The sequence below is a fragment of the Uranotaenia lowii genome, chromosome 2 (assembly GCF_029784155.1).
Source record: "Uranotaenia lowii strain MFRU-FL chromosome 2, ASM2978415v1, whole genome shotgun sequence".
Lineage (NCBI taxonomy): Eukaryota > Metazoa > Arthropoda > Insecta > Diptera > Culicidae > Uranotaenia > Uranotaenia lowii.
This window is the reverse complement of record NC_073692.1, coordinates 258,350,635-258,374,692: the sequence shown is the minus strand read 5'-3', so window position 1 is coordinate 258,374,692 and position 24,058 is coordinate 258,350,635. Positions and strand designations below refer to the sequence as shown.

At 34.8% G+C, this 24,058-nt stretch overlaps 1 protein-coding gene across 1 annotated transcript; it reads right to left on the bottom strand.

The window, feature by feature from the left end:
* Positions 1-21,739: 21,739 nt before the first annotated feature.
* LOC129747001 (chymotrypsin-2-like) lies at positions 21,740-22,748 on the bottom strand. The gene is made up of 3 exons (XM_055741012.1): positions 22,575-22,748; positions 21,992-22,512; positions 21,740-21,930 (listed from the first exon to the last, which is right to left on the bottom strand). The coding sequence occupies exons 1-3, from the start codon at positions 22,636-22,638 to the stop codon at positions 21,787-21,789; spliced, it is 729 nt and encodes a 242-aa protein (XP_055596987.1). The 5' UTR covers positions 22,639-22,748; the 3' UTR covers positions 21,740-21,786.
* Positions 22,749-24,058: the final 1,310 nt, after the last annotated feature.

Here is a 24,058-nt window from a genome sequence, read left to right as displayed (position 1 = left end):
AAAACCCTTTCCTTTTCAATTGTTTATTTTTGGTATTGTTATTAATTTTATCTAAATTTGAATTTTGAAAACCCCCCCGGAAGGGTCCATCGCACGGGCCTGACTGGTCACATTTTTTGTACTTCAAAGTTATTTTTTCGTTCTACATAGTCACTATTTGGTCACTTTTTTCGGTCCTCAAAGTCACTATTTGGTCACTTTTTTCAAATTTTGGTCACTAAAGTCCCTACTATTTCATTATCAAACCGCTACCAGCCCTGGGTACGGACGGTTTGTCTCTGAGAAAGACGAGCCGAAAGATTCCTTTTTCTTTTTTTCCTACTTTTTTCTTCTTAACTGGCGTACTTCTTTCCCTAAATAGTCAGCAAGCTCGGTATCAAAATTCTCATGAAGCAAATTCGAGTCTCTCGTGATCCGGTTTCTCAGACTCGCTCATGAATGTTTTTTAATACGAGCAGCATAGAAACCGCCGTCGTAGAATCGTTTTTCTTGCTGTTCGTGATTGTATTGAACACAAACGAATAGCGAGCCGGCGGCGAAGCATTTTCGTGTGCGTTTCGAGGAGTGAGCGATTTTTATAGTCCTTGGGAAGGGTATTTGGGAACGAGACAAGTTCTAATGATTGTCTAAGACCCCTTCCTTCTTCCAGCGGGGAAAAAAGAAAGAGGAAGAGAATTTTCATACAATTTTTACTGGACAACTCGAGAACTACAACAGAAAATGGAACCAAATTTGGCATGGAACGATATTTGGGTACGAGAAATGCTTCTATGAATATTTGGTATCCCTCACTCCTTCAAAGAGGTGGTTGAAAAGGGGGAGGAGGGGTCTCCCTCTAGGGTTACCATATCCCTTGACACCAAAAAGAGTACATTGAGATAACTTACTCAAAAAGTCAGGGAAAACGTCCATATATTATCGAGCTTCGCGCCCGGATGGTAGGCAAAATGATGTACAGTAGAACCCCGCTTACCCGAGGTAGTCGGGGGAGGGACTACCTCGGATAAGTGAAACTACATTGACAAACCCTTTTGCTCTGGTCTGGCATATCAACCAGGCGCAAAGCTCGGTTCTTACATGGATTTTATTTTTCTATTTAATCGACAATCACGGCAAGTTAAGATTAAATACTAAACAATGTATCGCGATGATAAAACACATTTTTACACGGGTTTTGGATGAAAATTGTGTCTCGGATGAGCGGAGTTCTACTGTACATATTTCGTGCTCTCTTAGATGGCACCGAGATATTCCATTTTAATCAACTACTGTTAATGTCTTGGAGGATATGTGACTTAAATAAAAATTATAAACTTTCTTTTAAAATATGTTTGTACTTTACCTAGATTTTGTGCATATTGATTACTGTTTGCATACTCAAAGGCGCTTGTCGTGCTCATTGTTTATAACGGCTAAAAATGCATGTTTATTAAAAAAAAAAAGTTAGATAAAGTAGTTTGTTTTAAGCTGTATTCCTTTCATTGTTTTTGTATAAGATGTGGAACAATTTCATAAAATGGAAGAAATTCTTTGGTTTTTCTTATCAAATGTCTTTCAACAAAAAAAAGAGTATATTTGGTAAAATTTCACAAAAAGAAGAGTACGCTCATTTTTCGATCGAAAAAGAGTACATGTACTCTTAAAAGAGTACGTATGGTAACCCTAGTCTCCCTCCCAATTTTCAGTTTAACTGGAGAGCTGATCGAGCAAATGGAACCATATTTGGCATGTGAGGGTATTTGCATACGAGAAATGTTTCTATGTTTCCCAGCGAGATTTCTGTCATTTGCAGATTTGTTTTTCTTTTTTCAGTCCAGTAGGCGATTTCGATGTAGTACGTTTATGTTATTTACTGTACATTTCCTTAAGCCATCAATCGCATGCTCCAGGTCTCCTAGGAAACTTGCGGTGCGTCGTTATTATTTTCAACGTCGCGACGTATGCGACGTGTCGCTAATAGACAAAGCTGCTTTTCCTGCATGCATAATAATAAGATGAAAGTAAGAAAAGGGGATCAAGTATCTCCATTTTTCCCAATACGAAATTTTAAAATATGTGTTCAATAAATTTTCAAAAGTTTTAATAAGGAAAGTTAGCAATATATCATCACTCTTACCAGATGTCAAACTCTTGGTTAACTTTCTTTCTCAAAATCATGTTACATTCAGTCTGTACAAAACTTCTAAGGTGCAATGTTTAAAATATCCGTTGCATGCTCATGACGACCGTGAAAACCTTAAATCTGTAGCAAAATATGCAAATACTTTGAGGCAAATTAAAATTTTCAGTTCGAATTTCATTAGTAAACAATGATTTTTCCTAAAAAATTCAAATAAAAAAACGGATTCGGAATTTGGCAGATTGATTGTTGATTATTCAGCATCACAGATCAAGTGCTGGAAAAATCAAGAAAAACTATGATTTTTTTCTCGTTTTCTGATATTATCCGTTTTGCTCTAATCGCATCCAACAATTTGAATTGCTGGTAATCGAACGAAAAACTTAGTGCATGTAATAAATTGTCCACTTTTGACCAAGAAGGTTGTAACATTCGCAGTTCTCTACTGATCAAACTCGATCAAGCACCTTAGATAGTTAGAACAAACTAGGTAGAACAGAGGAAATGGGACAATCCAAAAAAAACCCTACAAGACAACAACAAAAATCCAGAGCGTCGATCGAAGAAGTGCCCGATATGGGTGATCTTCTTGTAGAGGTTTTTAGAAAACGGAGCCAAATAGATTTCACTTGCTTTTTTCTCACGCATAGACGAGCGTCAAGTGAACTCTGCAAGGATCAGCTGTTGACTCTCGAAGAAGTGTTCAAATTAATTTATGTCAATCAATCTTCCGTCTTTCTTCCGCCGGCACTATTTAAATGTACATACAACTCTTATTTACCTCTTCGGTTGTATTTGATCTGTATAATTTCAGTAGGCAAAGCTGAATTCTGGACAATTAGGTACAAATTGTTTGTTCTCGACAATCCCTCATTTATTCACCACTAACCAAAATACGACACTCCCGAAGGGTGGTAAACATTCAAACGGAATGAGCGAATAAATTCAGTTTATTTGCATAGCACAAACCGTTCCTTGTATGATTATTTTCTTTTCATACATACATAAATAGTTCGGCAGGCAGAAATCAACCCATCCGTTCATATTAAATTAAGCACGTTTTCAAAGAAAAGTATAAGCACTTAATAAAATGCGCTGAGTGCATTATATGTATGCCTCAAGGGATAATTTTCATATAACAACGTGTAAATTCGTTTGAAATTCATCGCCTTTGGTTCGGATCGGGATGAAAAATAAACAGCCAGTAGTGTGGCGTCTGGCCTTTGATAAAGCGACCGCCAAATTGCCACTTGCACAGATTTTTTTTTGTTTCTTTACTTGACTTAAATTGACTTGGTTGGTCGTCGGCTGTCTCAAGGGTCCAATGTTTTGGCCATTTAGTGGGCGCATCAGGCGAGCCGTCAGATTTATATCGCGTCATTGGGAAATGTTTTGCACACTTTCATCGATAAATTATCTGCAACAGAAGCAATCTCACATTCGTTAATGGGCAACGTGGTAGAAACATTGTCGTTGCATTTCGGTGCCACATTAACAGACTCATTAGTGAAGGTCGAATTCCTCGAATAGTAATGTGGCGGCAAGATGTTATTTTCAATGTTTGTTGTTATATGTGCAATGAGCAATGAGCATTCTACTTTCAAATATGGATTAGAATAGAATAACCTTTGAAATTTATTTTAGCAAATAAAATTTCGCTTCGAAAAAACTTTGTTTGAATATCTGAATAGTGAAAAAATTCAAGTTCAAAGCTAGATTCAATGAAGAGCACGAGAAAGAGCTTTCAGATCCAGAATGCAATTTCAATATGAAGGCGCCAAAATAAAATAAGAAAGCGGGGCCCCGGGGTTGTGATAAACAGTTAGCGAAATAAGAATATTACCACTATGTGTTTTGCCTGTCAAAATATGAATGATTCAAAACCACAAAAAAAAAAATTTCTACAGCAGTTTGATAAAATATTGTACCTCAAAAGTCAAATTCCTAAACGCTAGAAACTCTTAAAAACCCCTTTTAAAACCTTTGAAATTCTAGGAAACTCCTTAAAATGCAGTTATCTATTCAAATAATTCGTAGAAGCATTATTATCCACTTTTACACAGTAAATTTTAAGAAAAAATCTTGTTTTTGTTGAAAAACACAAGTGGTACTATTCTTATTTCGCAACCTTTTTTCCCCAATTTTTGTCTTCAACGCCAATTGCAACGTCCAAAAAAAGTAAATTTATGCTTGATTTATTCGTTAAACAATTCAAATTTTAATGATTTTCAATCATTCATACTTTAACAGGCAAAACACATAGTGGTACTATTCTTATTTCGCTCACTGTAGCTTAGTTGGCGAAGCAGTTACACGGTAAAATAAAAAACTCAACAGTAACTTTTTTGTATGCATCTCGGACAAAAAGTGCAGGGACTTAAGCGGGCCATAGACTACACAAATGGCCTGTACAAATTCGATGATTCCACGACGATTGTTTGATCTATGCTCGCCCACACACTATACAAACATTTTTCACGCGAACACAAACGATTGCTGGCGAAAACAGCAACAGCAACAAAGAAAACATCTCCACCCAGGCTGGGAGGATGGTTTGTACAAAATATTTCGATCCCGACCGATTTTACTCCAACCGTTTGGGCGCTCATTCAAGCTGTGCCATATACTATGCAAATCGTGTTTACAGCGGCAAAAGTTCATCGAATTTCATCGCATTTGTACAAATGTTGTGTAGTCTGTGGCCCGCTTTAATGTTAAGTTTAATGCATTAAACTCAACTTTATGTTTGGCGTATTCAACTCAACGTTAAGTTTAGTCGCAGACACCAGATACCCAGACTGACCACTGAAGGCTGATTTTGGCGTTTGTTCCGCAGCGCTATCTACGGGTTCTCGTGAAACTAACGGCCACAAACACAAAAGGAAAAATTTCAATATATCACACACACACATTTGCATTGTGCTGTTTGTTTTTTTACATCTAGCGATGAACACGGTCGTTTTTGATTACCTACTTTTGAAAGAAAAAAATAACACGATGTAGTTCGAAAACCACTAAAGAACCGTTTTTGAATTGGAGCGCTTTAACCAAATGTGGTTAGAATTCAACCATAAAGCTTATAAAAAATACATCGACTTCGACAGAAATGAAAATTAAATGGAAACTTGAGATTTTCTGCTCCATTCTTCTTATTGCGTTGTGGTTGAAAAATTTTATGATATCTTTGGCTTAATTGGTGAAGATCACTTTCAACTGCAAGATTTCGTTAACCACGAAACCTCCGTCAAGGGTAAGTTCAAGTTTCCCGAGTAGAAAAATATTATGACAACCCAACTATTTGTAAATAATTATAAAACGATCTAGGACTTGTTGAGAAAACGACAAATGACATCGTAAAAACATTCCACTGATTGTATATTGCACAGTATATTGAATGTGGTTTTAAATTATATTACTGTTTAGAACTGTTAAATCAGTTGAATGGATGAGATTCTTACAAAATTTTGTTGAACAATCTGTTTCAGTTAGAGTTTCTCCAAAACCCTTCACCTAGCCGAATTGCCGCATTTATAGAGGTTTACAAAAACTAAATAAAACAAAAGTATTTACAGAATTTGTAAAGCAATGTTTTGTTGACAGAAGAAGCTCAATGAAAATCTTAACAACGAAATATATCATTAAGTAACCATCTACAACAAAAAAACCGGTGTCAGATTTTAATTTTCAATAAATCCTAAACTTCGTTTTCTATGAAAAATTTAGTCACATTCGAGAAATGTCTTATTTTCAAAATATCTAACTAAACTTGGATATCAAACTAGCCCTTTACCGCCCTCTGGAATAGGCAGTTGTGGAAACAATATTTTTGGCTTCGAGATGATGCATTTTCCTGCAAATTTAGTACAATTTCTAACAAAGTGCGTTGGTTGACATAATGATGATTCTCGACAAACAATCATCCGAGTCTGTTTAGTAAGAATAGCTTAGTTTTTCCTGTTCTGTCGTTGAGTTACTGTTTCATTATTATTAAATTTCGAACCACTTTTTTAATACAGCACGTGTAATTGATTTTATCCATGGGTAAAATAAAACAAACGTGAATTCGTCACATCAAAATTAAAACGTTAAATGAATTCACTAACACAGACATACGATATTTGACATTCCATAAAACAACAAGAAAAAAAAATGACTTTCGTTTGCACCAAGATAGTACTGTTCTTTTACCATTCAAAATTCGTTTTGGTGGTGTGGAAAAGCATTGAAATCGATATAAAGTTTAGTTACAGCGAAATTATTTCTTATTTACTGGGCTTAGAAAACATTAAAATGACCCTTATTCAAAATTATAGATTTTTGAAGAATGGATTCATTTAGTAAACTAATTATTTTCGAAACATGGTTTTAACAAAATTTTGAATCAAAGAATTTGTATGAATGTCTAAGGTGAAAAAATTTCGGAAGCCAAGGAACAATGGATTTGAAACATACATTTTGAAATACTCCAAACTTAGTGCAGTTTTTCAACAATTTTTATTCGAATAAAAGATTTTAAAGTTGACATTTCTCACGCGCACTTGCTCTCGTGTACGGATTAAGATGGGGAAAAAGTCTAAAAACATGGTCACTTTTAAGGTTTATTTTCCAGTCCAGTCCAGAATTATGCCAAAATCTCGCGTGAGCTTTCATTACGTCGTATGAAACAAAATGTAAATAAACAGTTTTATTACAACAAAAAAACGAAAACTGACATAAACTAGTCTCAACTTCTTTCCATTTAGAATATTTGTAGCCTGGACAACATATTCTATATATAAAATACAAATTTTAAAGTTGTTTTGATAAGCAATTTTCACGCGAGATGCTCATTACAGTTGTTTTTTGACATTTCTCACGCACATTTGAGCAGGGAAAAATACCCGGTCGACAAACACTGTCGTTTCTGAGGTTATTTTTCCAAAAAAATATAAAAATGTCAATAACTTATTTCACTCCTCAAACCTATCTAGGTACGAGCCAAGAAACAGTTAAGATAAATTAGAAATCAAGTTTTTCAAGGAGTTATATGTAGTTTGTCTTTTTGGTCGCAGTCAATCTTTCAGATTAAGACGAACAATTCCGAACTCAATGAATTATTTATAACAGACATTATAATTTTCATACTGTTACTCAGCCGGATAAATTAATTTTGAAATCAAAACTGAATCTCAAAATTAATTGGCTCTGAACTAAGGATCGCTATAACATTGCTTTTGTATTTTTTTTTTCATCTCAATCGATCAACAGTCATATTGTTGTATAACATTCATCTCTTATTATGATACAGTAAATTAATGTAAACAATTAACATTAGAGACAAAAACGGTAATTTTTATTTGAATTTTAAATGAAAATATTTGAGATAGAATTTCAAATACTAATAGGTGATTCAATTAAGACGGTTTTCATTTGGCTTGTTAATTATCAAGTGTAATTTTTTTTCTTGATGAAGCACAGTAGTTTCACGATGCCCCGTCAGATGGCGTATGATTCTGGGCGACTTGTAGTTGTATGAATTCAAGCGCCTCTGACTCTGATCAGTCTGAGTATCTGGTGTCTGCGGTTTAGTGCACTTTACTCACTACAAAGTTTTTTGGTATTTTCTTGCCGGTGCGTAGAAACGAAAAATTGATGAAAATAGCGATTTATTTCGAATCAAATGAAGTAACACGCAGTAATTCTAATCTAATGGCTTTATTTACATGTATTTAAAAAATAATTTGCTTCCAGACCAGAAGAATAGCTTCTCTTAATTCTAAATACAGCATCTTCACTCGACCTTCTCGGTCGTAGCGGTGGTGCATGGTTCCGAATGGCAGCAATTCCAGCTTCCCCGAAGATTTCGCCCATACTTCCCGATCTTCGGCAGATACTTCTCGTAGGAGGAATTCCGTTCCAGCGAAGAATGTACAGGCAATCTTCAGATGGTACCGAGTATTGATGGCAAACATTTCTGCAGCCTTCAGGTAGAGCTGCTGCAGAATTCCCTGTGTCACGAAAGGCTCCATCTCCGATGGGAATCTCTTGGTCTGGCTCAACTGAATCCGCATGTGTCCATAGCCGCTGCCATCCTTCGAGAGCAGAAAGTGATGTCGAGACTGGGAAAAGTTTCCATTTTTCTACATAATCTAAGCAATCAGCTTGGGCTTGGATGTCTCCTCTGCAACTCGGAGACGGTGGTACACCATTTAAATGCTTTGGCCTGAATAGAGGAAAACTTCAATTTTTTAAAAATCCAGATTAGAAAAATTTTAACACCCACCAAAGGCGTTTTCTACTCGGCGGCATTTTGCTTAGCCGCATCGCAATCTTGTGTAGCCATTTCTCAACGTTTTACGATTCCTTTCTGGTACCCGCGATAAGCAACCCCAAATCGGTGCCACTTTTTGATTGGTCTGGTCTTGGATTGGTCTTAACAATAGCACATTAGCAAGCGCAGCGGAGCGCAAGCCCATGGGGGCATTCTGGCACAGATCCCTCCGAAGTCTTTTGGCATGGATGATGTTTTTCAGCTGTGGCCACTCGTCGAAATTAATCTGAAATCAGAACAAAACAAAATCGATTCAAAAATTATTTCCCCCCTCGCTCAATTAAAACGTACCTGCACTCTCTATCCAATTGCTTTTTGTAGGCAAGTCATAATTGCCTGTAAATATTTCAAATCTTCCAATATAAATATGGCATATACTGCATTCATACAAACTGATGGTGATAACAATTCCAACAGCCTTGTGTGCTGCTCCGTCGAGGGGAGCAAAGCACTGCCCATGTGGGGCATCTTTTGGCATTGATGAGGTTCTTCAGGCAATGACTTGGCGGTGCATCAGCTAAACCTTCACTGCGTCCCTGGAGGTCTTGGAAATACACTTTGGACACTAGAAACACACGGCAACTCCTATTCGGGACCGATTCCTTGGGACCTTTCTGGGGGCTGTCTTGTTCAGGAATGTACCTACATAAGTAAAAATCTGTCAGGCAAAGTTTTCTGTTCAAATAATTGAATTCGAGAAAACTAAAATTATTATTGCTTACCTGTAGGGTCTCCTCCCTTAACAGACAAGCCTCATGGTGTTTAAAACCTGTCCAGCACAAGTTCATCGATCCGTCAATCCTTTCCATTTTCTTCTTAAAATGGAACTGCTGGTGCGCTTCCGGTAGAATCTGTCGATGTGGGGTTAATTAATGTTTATTGTAAGTTATTTATTCAAACTTGATAACTAACCTGATTCGATTAATTGCCTCCGGAGGTCTGCAAACTCGATCTGCCTGCGGGATTGCTTTTTCCGGAATAACCGATGTTTAGTTGAGAATACGTGAAGCCGACATCGGAACCAAGGCTGGAACTGTCCACATTTCGAAAGATTCCTTCGGACCGCGTTCCTACATTCAATGTGGCAAAATGGCGAGTCTAAATGTACTCATCTCAAAGTTTATTGGAAAAAAACTTTTGAGTTGCATAAAAAATAAGAAAGGAAAAGTATGCAAGAGAAAGTAAACGTCAAAAAACTCTCGGTTGCGTAGAAATAACTTAAGGCTGCTACACAATACCGCGTCGGACGTCGCGTCGCGTCAGCTGTCAACGCCGTCGTTGAGTACTAAAACGCTGACGCGACGCACTCTACAATTTTCGCACCACAATACAGCGTCCACTGACAGGGCTGATAGAGAAATTTTGAGGCAAATCTCGGCAAACTCCAACACAAGTGTTTCATTGAATTTATTTTTATTTTTGAAAAACGGGAACATAAAAATCAAGCTCATATTTATAATTAATCCTTTATGATTTCATCATTATGTCAAATGTATTTGTTAAAAATAAATTTCAATGACGTTATTCAACAAATTTTTATAATCGAGGAGACAAAATAACGATGATATGATTTTCGAATCTATTTGTGTCAAACATTGACGAAAAACATTAAAAAGGAATAGTTCAAACCCTTTTGACGCGCTAACATTTTGAATTATTTTAAAACCAAAACGTCGACGCTGGAGAACGCTGCCGTTTAGAACAAGTTATGCGTTTTAGTACAATGACTTCACTGACGCGACGCACCATTGTGGTGACTCATACGGAAAATGGCATCCCCAAAATCAAATGTCAACGCGACGCGACGACGGACGCGCTATTGTGCGGCCGCCTTTACTCGGTAAGTTTTTGACAGTTTGCGTGTACCGCCTGAGCCGATATCCATAAGGTATTTCCCGACTTGTCAACCGAACAGCTGATTTCTCATGTTTACAATTTTCGGCACCTGGTGGTAGGGTAAAAATAACAACAACACTACGCATGTTCAATGGCGGGATAGTAACGAAACCAAATTGGCGGTGCAATAGTTATGCATAACCATGGTTTTGCAAAGTTCTTAACTTTTTAAACTACCTAAAATTAAATAATTGTAGACATGAAATACTTTGAAGGTAATATTGATGTTATGTAATGTTAATTTAAAAAAAAAAGTTCTTTCGAAGAAATGATTGAACAGTGCAAATCTCTCAAGTTCAAAATGGCGACCAGTAGGTGTTTACAAATATCAAAACAAAAACAAAAAGCTACCCTACCACCATCTGTCTCAGGAAATGCTCTATTAGTTCGAGTCCAAGAATAATCATTCATCACAGTTGTAGGTACCTCTTCTCTATACTGCCCTTGGACGCATAATTGTCACATGTGACATTTCGACGTTTTTGATACGTATTATTGATATTCTTTGTCGAAACATAAAGTTTATCCTAGAAATTTCAAGAAAAATTCAAAGACACATTGTCACACTGGGACAAATAGACGCATAACTGTTACACTGAGACGATTGGACGTATATTTGTCACACTAAAGAAATGAACGTATTATAACTTCGAAACGTTTTAATAGATTTTCACCCAACTTGGAACACGTGTCCTAGATAGTCGGGAGGGGATCACGGAGATGTAAAGAGGAGGGAGGGGTCACTGTTTTCGCGGAAACCCAGCACTGTTTCTTCTTGTTTACGAACTATTCCGCCAGAGTTACTTCAGCCGGAACTTGTCCCAAGACCGAATTCACTGCAAATAGATTGATTGTCCTCTTCTGGCAACGTATCTCTTCAGCACGGCAGTTGGCATTAGTTGAAGAAATGTTGCTTCCTGTAAAGTGATTGAGCTGCCGCAAATTGCTCCCCCGTGCCGTTTTATTGATCGGACCCGTTAAAGATTTCATGTTTGACACCAGATAGTGTAAATTTTCAAATAATCCGATTTTGACCTGATTTTTTTCAATGTATGCTTCCATTCACAAATAAAACACAAGAGCCGCACACGAAATGCCAAACCAAAATGTTCGTGGTGTGACGAATATGCGTCCATTTTTCGACTTTTCATAGAATTTCGCGGCATAAATGTCACACAACGATTTTCATTGAAAAAGCAGTTCATTTTCGAAAAAATTGATCGAGGCTCATATGATAGGAGTATACTTTAGAGATCCACGGCATTGAAGTCAACAAAAATTGCGAAACTGAGCAATGACAGCAAAGTGTTTTTGTGATACTTTGATCGCGTTTTTCTCGCTTTGCCTTTTTGTAACATGTGACAATTATGCTTCCAACGGCAGTATAGATGTGCCAAACAATAGCACATTAAAACATTTTCATTTTATAATATCTACGTATTCATGCTTACTTAATAATTTCATTAGGATAACCAAATAAACGTTTGGAATATTTGTATTTTGTCACTCTTCCCAATTTGTCACTCTGAAATGCATCATGGGGTTTTTATTTTATTATAACCTCAAAAATAAAAATACTTTATGATCACAAACATATGTTGCCCTGAAACTTCAGATAGGACGGACAAAAAATAAAATATATGAGGCAAATGCATTTGTGAATGGGCCTTTTTGGACGATTGCTGTAGTAGCAATGCAAGAAATCAAAATTTGGCTGCTCGATGATCACACTCTAGGTGGTCGCCTATTTGTCACTGAACGCCGCAACTGTCCCTGGGGTTTCAGTACACATGTAAGACCAGCAGGAATTAATGTGGTTCCGTCCGACTCATTGATGTTTTCGCCAAAATTAACATCAACACCATTTAATTATGCTGTCATCGTTGAATTCGAAGTGTTTTTTCTGATTTTCAGCTGGTGCGGTTTTTTCTTGCAGTTATTCACTGATAGAATCCATAGATTACCTACTGGTAAATCTGAAAACGTGATAAACAATAGAAGAGACAATGTGCTTTCTTCAGAAAAAAACACATGTTGTGGTAGTATAGTTCAGAACTACATGGATGTAAACTATTTGATTCTGCTAGATTTATTTGTGACAAATATACTTATGAGTCAAACGAAACTGTTTACGCGTTAGATTATTGTCCCATACCAAGCGCCGCTTATCCACACTGATTTTGTGGTCCATTCTGCTAATCCGATCCATTCACTTTGTAGCAAAAAAAGTAAAATATATTAAGATCTGAAGCTAAATCTTATCCGTTCCTATACCAAGCTGCTGCACGAAAAAAAATCTACGGAAGCAAGGCAACTGATTTATGAGACAACATATTTTTCCTGGCGCGAGAAGGAAGATTTGAGTGAGATATGTTTAGAATTTGTCGCGCTGCTGTAAATTAGTTCGAAATACATAAATATGGAATTAGGAGAAGCAACTCGTAAGCTGTCAAGTAAAAACGCGCTGACACAACTTTTCCCCAGCCATTGACATTGATCTGGTGGGTGAGGAATCAAGAAACAAAACATGAAACATAATTCAAGCCAAATGTTCGATAAGCAAGTGTGAACATTTCAATTAGTAACTCCTAAACGTTAGACGTTAGCAGGGGTCGTGATAAACGTTCAGTAGGTTATAATCCGATCGTAATAACACAACTCAAAGATGGTTGACACTTTTTTATGATCATCATTGAGAGAAGACCGTTTCAAATAGTAAAGCTATTACTATTTTTAGAGTTTATTTCCATTAGGTTATATATGTACATAGCTATAGTGTGTCCCGTTATGTCTAAGCACGATTTTGATACAAACCTGATCATTCTAGATGACGTTTAGACAGCTAATTTCTGCTGTGTGATGTTGTTGTTTACAGTTCAACTTAAAACTCTGTATAATGTGAGCTTCAATCTTCCTTATTTCGTGAAAATAAGAAGCACTTTCTCGGAAAAGCGCAAAAACATCGTGCACAGATGGTGTACTTTCCCCTAAGATTTCGCTGAGTCTGTTCACAGTTAACAAAAATGAAAAAATGATCGGAGCGGTTCGAAATGCGATTTGGAAGTATGGATAGGAATACAGCTACGTGAACAAGTATGAACGGAAAACAAATCCAGGTGGACAAAACTTTGGACCGGAAGGAGCTCGAATATTATATCATCATCTGCTGTGTGGAAAATCGGTGTGCGTTATCATCGATGACGAACCTATTGCAAATTCGATTACAAAACGCTTCCGGGTTGACGGTAGGGTTGGCCAAAGTGTTGACGAGACAGAGATAATATTCGATGGAAATTCAATGGTTTGTCAAACCAAATGTAAGTGTGTCACCCACTCACCGAGTACTGGTTTGGCCCAGGCGCGGTCCTATGGGGGGGGGGGGGGGTGATCGGGGTGATCACCCCCCCCAAGCGGCAAAAATCCGTTACAAAATACCCGTAAATGCTCGAATTTCTATAAAAACTTTGAGCTTTCCCTAGTAGATGTGCTTTAGAATTTTCAAAAATTTTCCACTCCGGAGGTGTTTAATCAACGAAAAAGCTTGTTATCACTTAAAGGCTCAAGATTGAAGAAAAGTCGGTCTACTAAACTCAAGCAGCTGTAACATGCAATTCCCTGGACCGAATTATACCAATCAACTTCTGTTGAATTACTTAGAGTGTTGACTTTGAATTTGCTAACCATTTATCTACTAACATTTGAGCTATGTAATGAAATGTAGGGACATTTTTTTTAATTGTCACTAATATCCCTCATATGCCTAAATTTACATGGACAAATAGTGATAATTTTTTTTGTTTCAAAATTTGAGCTGCTTAATTTTCTTCATTATGTTTTGAATTTTAATGGAATGACAAATTTGAATAAGTCAAATAGGGGAGTGAATATTGTTATAACACTTAAATACTTGAATATTTTTTCTTCTGAAGTCATACATTGATTGTCTTTACCATGCAGTTTTTTTTTTTAAATTTCGGTCAGATAGAAGAAAACAATAGAAATTCTCAAACTATATACATAGATATATACGGAATCATAAGATTGGAAATTTCCCTTAATTTTCAGAAATTAATATCATGTTTAATGGATTTACAGATCTTGGTCATTCTAAGAAATGAAAAATACCTTTGACCTTAAATTGTCTTATTAGTAAGAAATTTAAATTGTAGTCACATTCTCCATTGGAGTGATCAGTTTTCCAGTAGGCGCTTAAGAAACGTGTGACTTCAATTTTCAGTCTTGGGAATCTTCAAATCTTTCTGTTTGACACCAATATTTCACAAAATAAATTCAATCGCAAAGTACAACATGAAAATCCCTGAAAAAAAAAAGCAATATACAACATGTTGAGGCCGCATGAAATCCATTTTCAAGGAAGATTCGGCAACGGAAAGTTCTTCATTAGGATTTGTAATTTAAAATATCTTAAAAACCGAAGGAATCGGGACAAAATATAATAAAGAAACTTTACTTTAGGAATAAAAGGCTAAGACGAATCTGAAATTCAAATATAAATTAGAATATCCAGTTCTGTATTTTTTTCTTTTGTTTACAGTTGGTTTATTGACAATTTGAAATCTCTAAAAAGTGATGTCTAACTCATTCCAAAATCCAACGCAGTACTATTTACACTTGCGTTTACAATGAATTCATAACTAGATTGCAAAATAACAATTGAGTTTTTGAATCACAGTAAAAATTCTCTTGCACAAATTCATCTCTCCCTCGATTTTTCATCATTCAAAAATGAATTATGAAACTTCAAATTAACCTATATTAAAAAAAAAAAATAGATCCAATGTTATTTAATTTGATTTGAAATCTATCACGTCAAGTATTCATATAATGGATGACCTTAAAAAGATTCAAGTACATACTACCAAACATAAATTGAATACGAAAATTTAAATTTTAATAGAGCTTAAGTTTTAAAACCTTTTTAAAGATTTCTAAATTCAAGTTAATGCGTTCATAAAACACGAGATATTCCAGATTCCATTCTGCATTCACAATTATAATACAAGTAAACAAAATTTACATTTTGCGAGGTGCAAAGAATTTGAAAACTGACTTTGACTTATTTAGGGGTACTGAATACAATTTTGTATTTTTTCTATGTGCTCTGTTTTCGTTATAACTTTGAAAGTACAAGGTTTAAATTCATTAAAAAAAATAAGTGCACTTTTTAGCAAAAGTATACAGTATCAAAAAGATTTGGAAAAAAAAGGTTTTAACTTCATGATCAATTTTTCTGAAGACTTTGAGTAATTTTCCGTGATTTCTGAGCGACAAAATTATAGAATTTTTAAAAAAATGTTAAATTAGTTTTTTTTAAATTGTTGTTTCTTAGAAACAAAATCTGCATCGTTTCCTCGGGAATTGGCCACTTAGTGGCATTCTTCCCTTAAATCTGCATCGATGAATGAATAAAAGATAATTTATAGATTCAAAATAATCATTTGTTGTTCATGTAGGTCAGTTGCTTCATCAGTTATTCTTGATCGATTAAATTATTAACTAATTAGTTTTCTGACAAAAAATTAGACAAAAAATCGAGTTAAGGATGCAAAAAATTTCCACAATCAGTTTGCCAATGTTTTATTTTTTCCCTTGTGGAATAAAACTTTCCCGTTATCAGTCGATTGTGTTTTCGGCAACAAAGCAATTCATCAAGCTAACATTCGGAAGAGCTTTTTGTTACTTTTGACTTATACTGCTGGATTTCAAGTTCTAGACCAAATATAACGCGGAAACTGCTTTCATATGATCCACATAACAATTTTTAAATTTTGAATTAAAATCCAGTTTAAGGTTTGATATTCTACATCTGAAAGTAAGGCAATTTCAATTACAATTGATAAATACTCTTCACTAAAGTAACCCGTCATGACTTCATTCATTTTTCATAAATCAATATACTTTCAAGAGTTTGGAATTATGATTAGGTTCCTACATGAAGAAAAAAAAACGATTTTTCACTTTCTGTATAATTAATTTTTTGCTATTTCATTTGATCCAATACAATTAAAATTGAAAATTTTGTATAATAAGCTGAAATTTGAGAGCTAATCAATTAGAATTAAGTTCCAGAACCTTCATACTTCAGTATCTGATTTTTATAATCTTATTTTCAACTGAATTTATCTATATATAGAGTGTTGATTTTTTATATTCAGAATTTGAAAAATCAAACCAGAATTTTGAACGAGGGTTGTGTTTCCAAATTAAAAAAAAATCAAAATTTCCAAATCTCTATTCAGTAAATTACTTCATTGAAAAACTTAATCACCGTTCATCAGTTTGAAATTCATAGCAATAATTAACTAAAACTCATATCAAAACTATACTTTTTGTTTGGCCTAGCACTAATACTCAGAAGCTCAACAACGTGTGTATAATTTTAAATTGTAAAATGACATTTATAACATGAAATTCTTTAAAAATCTGAAAGTGACAATTTCAAACTACCAGATATACAAATTATGACAATTTTCTTTTTATGAACATTTTTTTTGCAGTAAATATTGTAGATTTGCTGGTTTTTCTATTGATATTGAAAAAGTTTGTTAAAAAATTTCATTATTCTTCTCTTATTTCGTATTTTTGGAAATAAATTCAATTTTGTTTATTGAAATTTAATTGGGAGAGGAGGAGCAGTGCAAGGTTGCCGAAAAAAAATCTGTGTTTTTGAAAAAAAAAATTCTCGAATTCTGTGATTTGAACCTAAAATTCTGAGACGGTTTTCTGTGACGCTTATTTTATGGAGTACATAGGGAAATCACGTCAAACATCAACAAAATCGGAAATTTGTTACAGTTTTTATTGAAAAAAATCAATTAACATTACCCTGTTTTCATATTTTCATGTCTCATAGTCAAAAATAAAAAGTCGAAAATTACAAAAAAAAAATTTAATTTTGGAAATCTGTACAAAATTTAGAAAATCTGTGAATTCTGTGAAAATTTTAAAAATTCTGTGATCTGTGACACAGATTCTGTGACGAAATTTTGCTCAAAATTCTGTGAAAATACAGATTTTTCTGTGATTTCGGCAACCTTGGAGCAGTGTGCAACTTATAATTACTCATTTGAAAGTGGAAACCCTCAAACACCCCCCCCCCCCTGCCACCCTCCCCCTCTTTTCACTTTTTCAAAATGATCGTTTTTTCACCAGATATTACGTTCCCTTCATATTGACTGATTTTTTAAAATTTGGAAAATCACCCCCCCCCAAGAGCCAACTCTAGGACCGCCCCTGGTTTGGCCTGATTTTCAATCAGTTTACCTACTATTTAAAGGATGTCCTCAAGCGAAAAAAATTTAAGGTCCATACCGAACTATGAACGTTTTCAAAAAATTCGTTGAATTCCGTTGAAGCAGAAATCTTAAATTACTTAAAGAATATTGAAAACGCTGAAATGTCGTGAAATGTGACGCAGGACGCAACGAAGGAAAATGGCTTTATCTTGTATACAACTGCATAGAAAAAACCACTATTGGTTTCAAATTAACACGTTCGTAGCCAAAAGTGGGTGATGCAAAATACGTCTATATTTGAAAAGTCACAACGCAAATTTGGAGATATATTTTTTATTAAAAATTATCTCGGATTATAACCATATTCTCCTCCGCAGAAATGATATTTTCTGTTGGTGTTTGGCTTTTCAAATTTTGACATTGAGTGTGTGACGCTTGGCGGTGAACGTATTAAAAGTTAACTTGTGCAAAGCTGTATAGTTTGTCTGATGAAATTCCAACACCTAACAGTTATTTTGAAATTAATAAAAAGGTTTTCCAATTGATATGACGCAACGGGTCATTTACTTTTCAACTACATCGAACCTATATAATAAATTTCGATGTTCCCTGGATTTTGAGCATGTTAACGCAAAGTTATTGCATATTATGGCCCTTGAAAGGGACCGCCTCCGAATTGGATCGCATTTGAGGCCCTCAGAGCCAAAGGGGTATACGTGACAAAATGGTCGATTTTGAGTTAATGATGCCAAGCAATTCTGCATACTTCAGATTATATTTGATGATTTTTTCTGATTTTTAGAATTTTATTCTCATACTTTTATGTTCCAAAGCAAAATAATAAATTTTGAAAAAAAAAATGGAAAATAGTCAAACACTACAACTTAAAAGCCTGTTTTATCGAAATAAGCTTCTATACACTCATACCCCTTTGGCTCCAAGGGCCTTACTTGAACTAGAAGACTTCATAATAAACTTCCGTACCAAATATCGGCTCCGCAGACATATTATAACTGAGCCTTTAGAAGTTTTAAGATGTGCACTCAACAATCTGTAAAATTATAGAAAATTTGCTTTAAAAACTTGCATTATTGAAATAAAATCTTGAATCAAACTGCTGTTCTCTTGTTTTGAGTTGTACCCTTCTGTGAAAATGATACACCAACTTTTCTTCAATAGGTACAGTACTCGCTCGTTGATCGGACTCTTTTGAATCGGATACGTTTAATAATCGGACGTTTTTGGGAGCTAATTCCACTACCAATTTTTCTCAAAAATCGGACGTTTTGTTTAAATAATTCCAAAAATATATTTTTTTAAATTATTTCACAAATCGAACGATTTACTGTTAATTAATCGATGGATGTTTGTGCTTGGTTTGTAATCAGACAAAACTGTCATAAATTTTTTATCAAAATATCATGGTTTGAAAGAACTCTGCTCCTGTGGATAAAACACAAAATTTTCGTGACGAAAACTTTGGTTTTCGATGCTTTAAAAAGTTAAAAAGAGAAGACTTGTTTGATAACTTTGTAACCTACGATCTCAAATAATCGATTTCACTTTTAACTGAATCTTATGATGATTCTACTATGTTTTTGTCAGGTTATGAATGCTAACATTCCAATGAAAACGTGTTTTAGTGGCACAAAAATAATCAAGTCTTTTTAAACCGAAAAAGCTGAATCCACAAAATTGTACATTGTTTCTGTCAAATAAAAAGGATTGATCAAAACAGTAGCGGAAATTGAGGAAGAAGAATTAAGAATCTGGGAGGGTGGTCTTCCATATAAACCGTCCAATGCACTGTCCAATTCCAATTCGGCCTCAAAAAAAAAACACACACACACAAAGCAGCCGGTTGAGTGTCTGGAATAGCATTTATCACACGTGAAGTTTTCTCAGAAACTCAAATCCACCTCTTAATTTACCCGAAGCCATTTGAGTGGAGTGTTATTCAACCTAATTTGCCCAGTGTTGAGCGTTTTTCTACCTACCAACATAAAATTTTATGTCTTTAAAATCCCATAGAATGAACTGAAAGGTATTTAATGGTTAATTTTGAAGTGGCTATTAACAGGTGAAAAGATTAGAGAACGTGATCTGTTTTGCCCCCTTTTACCCCTATGAAGAAGATGCGATTATAAAAAACAAATGTTTTAGGACTCAGTTGGAAGTCGATCGATTTTTACATAATGAATCTCAATTTAAAACTTGAAAATGGACACAACAACGGCCAAAGCTTCAGATCGTTTGACTGATTTATGCTCATGATATACAATTTTGTATAAGATTTTTTTTTTCGAAAAGTTAATTGATTTAAATATCTTTTTCATATAAGTGGGTTTATTTGTAATTAATGTAACCTCTATAGCATTTCATCAATCTTCAGGAAACAATCACATCTGGATGATAAGGGCCAAATAAAGCTTCACATTTATGTCTCCAACTCGTCGGCAGATTCGAATTGCTGGGAAAATTGCACGTCAGAAAAGTAATATTTCGGGTCTTCCAACCTTCGACTTCTAGTTTTTGGGATTAAAGGTCGTAGTTTTTCTCCTGTACCATATTTGATAATATAATTAACAATATCAAGGGGATCGCTGTTGACATGGAATAAAATTCTTTTAGATTTGTGTCACGAAATTAGAGAAACAGATTTTTTCAGACCAGCTTTTAGATTCTTTGCGTAACATGTTGAGTAAATGGTCGGGATAAAGGATTTCAAAATAAATCTGATAAAAAAGTAGTCTCTCAAAGCCAATGCAGTTGAGTTGACTTTGACACTTTTCAGACAATGCAAATTGCCCGACTTTTATACAAACATAAGTTTTTTCAACGAGTTTAATAATTTCAAAACTTCATTTTTAAGATTTAACGGTAGAAAAAACAAACTTATGGATATATAAAGTGTCTTTGAATTATTGAATTTATTTTTAAAAATCAACATTGAGTGCAAAAAATGTGAAAATTCTGAGTGAAAAATAACTAATTAAAGCACAGAATTTACTAAAATTACTAGTTAAATGTAAATATCCACTTATTCAGAAAAAAAACATGTCATATCAATAGTCAATTCGAGTTGTTTGAGTTGCATGTAGTCAATGAACGTGTTCATTTTTGTATGACAATTTGTATGCAAGAAGAACTATTCGCATATACAAGAAATTCAAATAAGTTTGAAATGAATTTTGTTTTAAATTATGGATTTTGCCCGTTCTTAAGATTAATTGTTAGCCAGCATGAGAAGAAGCAAAGTATTTCATGAAAAAAAGTTATAAGCATTTCAAAATAAAAAATCGTAATCCATTGAAAAGTATTGTAAAATTGCAGGATTTGCTTTCTGAAGCTTTCAATAATTTCGCGAAAGTTTTAAATATTATTTTTTTGAACTTTCAGTACATTTCTGATGGTTTTTGAAAGAAAATTTGGATTTTTCCTGCCTCCTTATTAATTCAAAACACGTTGTTATAATTCCGGACTTAATCAATCGCTTCCAAAACTTTTATTGCTATTTTTAGCTATAAATGCAACCAAACAAAGTTATTGGAGGTATACGAATTTATAAATTGGAAATTTCTAAACAAATTTTGCAGCGGAATTATGTACAACAATGGGGCAGGAGGAGATTGAGCGGACCAATTGTTGCACGATCCAACATATTTTCTGATTAAGTATGGATCATAATTTTTTTTCAAAATCAGGGTGTTAAAATTGTCCAACAAACTTTTCGTATAGAAAACTGATACGAAAAATGTTTTGTTCTGACGTAAAACATTATTTGCCGTAGAAGGAATGTTAAGGTTTTTGTTAACAATTAGCACAAAAACCGCGCGAAAAAAACAAGAAAAATTACAACTGTCGTAAGATACACACTTACCAGCAGAAAATATCACAAAAGCCTCATTTCATTAGAAGACATTCCGAATTACATGATTCAGTATTATTTTTGAGGAAAAGTTGAAAAACAGCTGAAATATTGACAATTTAAGTCATGCTGTGCAACAATGGGTTAGGGGACAACGATTGGCAAATCTCCCTACGTCAAGACCCTCTCGGTAATCGGACGTTTTCGGCATTCGGATGCACCCTTCGATCCCATTAGTGTTCGATTAACGAGCGAGTACTGTATAAGAAAAAGAAAACAGTTTTATCGGTGTTTTCGAATCGATTTATCATTCAAAATTTCCTAAATTCCTATTAGTTCATTTGTTTGTATTGATCCACGAGGTATAAGGTAGCACATTCATGAAAACATCAGGCTTATTTCCAGTGCATTGAACACCGTAAACGTAGATTCCAACAAGCTTTCCAGTAGCAACATCGACCAGAGGTCCTCCTTCGTCACCCTTAAAGTATTCAAATGATAATAAACTAGTTGAAATATATAATATGTCTTTTTTAAATTACCGAGCATGCCGCTTGACTTGGTTGGATTCGTGCACAGATTTGATTGGTAGTAAGTGTCCCGGAATTTCCCATTAGCTTAGCACAATCCGCATTGGTTAAAGTTCTTTGATAAAGAGTTTGCAGTTCATTCGACCTTGTGGATCCGTACTGCAGCGCACCCCAGCCGTAGAATGCAGTCGTCTTTCCAGTAGTTATTGCAGCATCATTAAGCGCTATAACAGCAACTAGAGACGATGTTACAGATTTTTCCAACTTCAGAATGGCCAGATTGTTGGCACCAGTCGTAGAACTATATGACGAGTGAAGTACAGGACTAGCGTTAACCCTTTCTCGATTTGTAAGAAGTCGGTGAGACCCAACAAGGACTTTGATATTTGTCCGACCAGAAACACAAGATGCAGTTGTCAATACAGATGAAGTTCCTACCAAAGCCCCTCCGCAAATGTGAGTTGGATTTTGAACCGAAACCATGAAGTGAGCTGAGCTAGAATCCGCACGGTGGCCTCCAACGATACATTCCACTGTTTAAAAAATGTTCATTTAATTTCGAGTTAACTAACTGAGCAAAGAAAGTTATTATCACCTTTCGTAATTCCCAGTAGACAGCATGCCAAAAACGTTAATATGAAATACGAAACTCCACCCATTTTGAATTGAATTTGTTGTTAAAAATATTCTTTTTCACCGAAACCACTTTCTGCTATTCCTCCAGAACAACCAACTCGTTACACTTTTCAGCACGGATTCCAACCATTCGATTTTTAGCAACTTTTTATAAACAGCCAAGCTTCTATAGGAAATGGTGGACGAACAAACAAATCATCAATAGTATTGTCAAACACTTGAGGGAAGTCGGTATCAAAAGTAAACTATCTTTATCTGTGATAACACCTATGAAGAAAGCATCTAGCAATTGCAATCAATAACACGTGATTCGGAAGCAGCAGCAGCGCCCATCGGCTGACTTAATGACTAAATAGGGATAAACTCAATTGCACACATTTCATTACCCAAAGATTGTATTTTGAGACTTTTTTTTCTTAAATAATCTTCACAGTTACAGGGAAATCATATTTTAAAGATTTCTCATATGCATTTGCATCATTTTCAGATTATCTCAAAAATAGTTCTTGTACAGTCAGTTCATCTGACTTCTCAACTTGTGCACTAAGCAGTGAATTAAAAACATGGGAAAATTTAAAAATAAAATTTAAATGGCTTGTGGCTATTGGTGCTAGGCAATCAAAAAGATCCATAAAACTCGACCCAAAGAAAACTCACGACATTTTGAACCTGTCGAAAAGTCCTTTTAACATGGCATTATGTCCATTAGACTGAGTCGATTTGGAGTCAGTTTTGAATTTCTCAAACCCTGGGGTCTAAAAAGCTTCGTTTTGGTTTAAAACTCATTCATAATTTTTCGCAGAGTTTTTAAGGAAAGTTTACATGAGTTTACAAACTGAATATTATGTTCTGAAAAATCAACCCCCTGGCAACTTGACAGTTCTGGCGAGTTTCGTGTGCCTGATTCAAAATCGCAGATGTCGCATGTGTACTGCTTGTTTACATACTTTTCAAGCCATGCGTATGGAAAGGGCACATCATCAAATGTGGTGCGAATCAGGCAAATTCATAAATTTCGAATGAATGAAAAAAAGATTCAACCGAAATTATTATACACATTCAATAATCTACCTCTTCATTTATTGTAAAGGAACAGTTTTTCCATAAAACAGGAAATGTTCTGCTATCATGTGAAAGTTTTGGCATTCTAAAATTTTCATATGTATCGCAGTTTATGAAATTACTTGATGATTGTTGTAGTAATGTATTGTTTTATATTTATTGTGTACGATTGTCTACAATAGTTTCGGTGGAAGGGATACTTGTTTCAAAAAACTGCCGTATATCAGTGGATTATTTTGATCAGTCCAGAAGTTTTAGACCTAATAAATGACACACAGATTTACGTCTGTGAATCGTTTCCATCGACTAAACTTTTGAAAACAGATCATTTTTACATAAAACTGAGCTTAAATTTTTAAATTCAAATCATGTTTTCATTTG

Bases quoted from the DNA above. Each gene is read 5' to 3' on its own strand.
- LOC129747001 (XM_055741012.1), bottom strand. From the start codon at position 22,638: ATGGGTGGAGTTTCGTATTTCATATTAACGTTTTTGGCATGCTGTCTA. The intron at 22,513-22,574 runs GTGATAATAACT...TTTTTTAAACAG, and splicing joins TCTACTGGGAATTACGAAAG to TGGAATGTATCGTTGGAGGC. The intron at 21,931-21,991 runs GTAATTTAAAAA...GAATACTTTAAG, and splicing joins CAAGTCAAGCGGCATGCTCG to GGTGACGAAGGAGGACCTCT.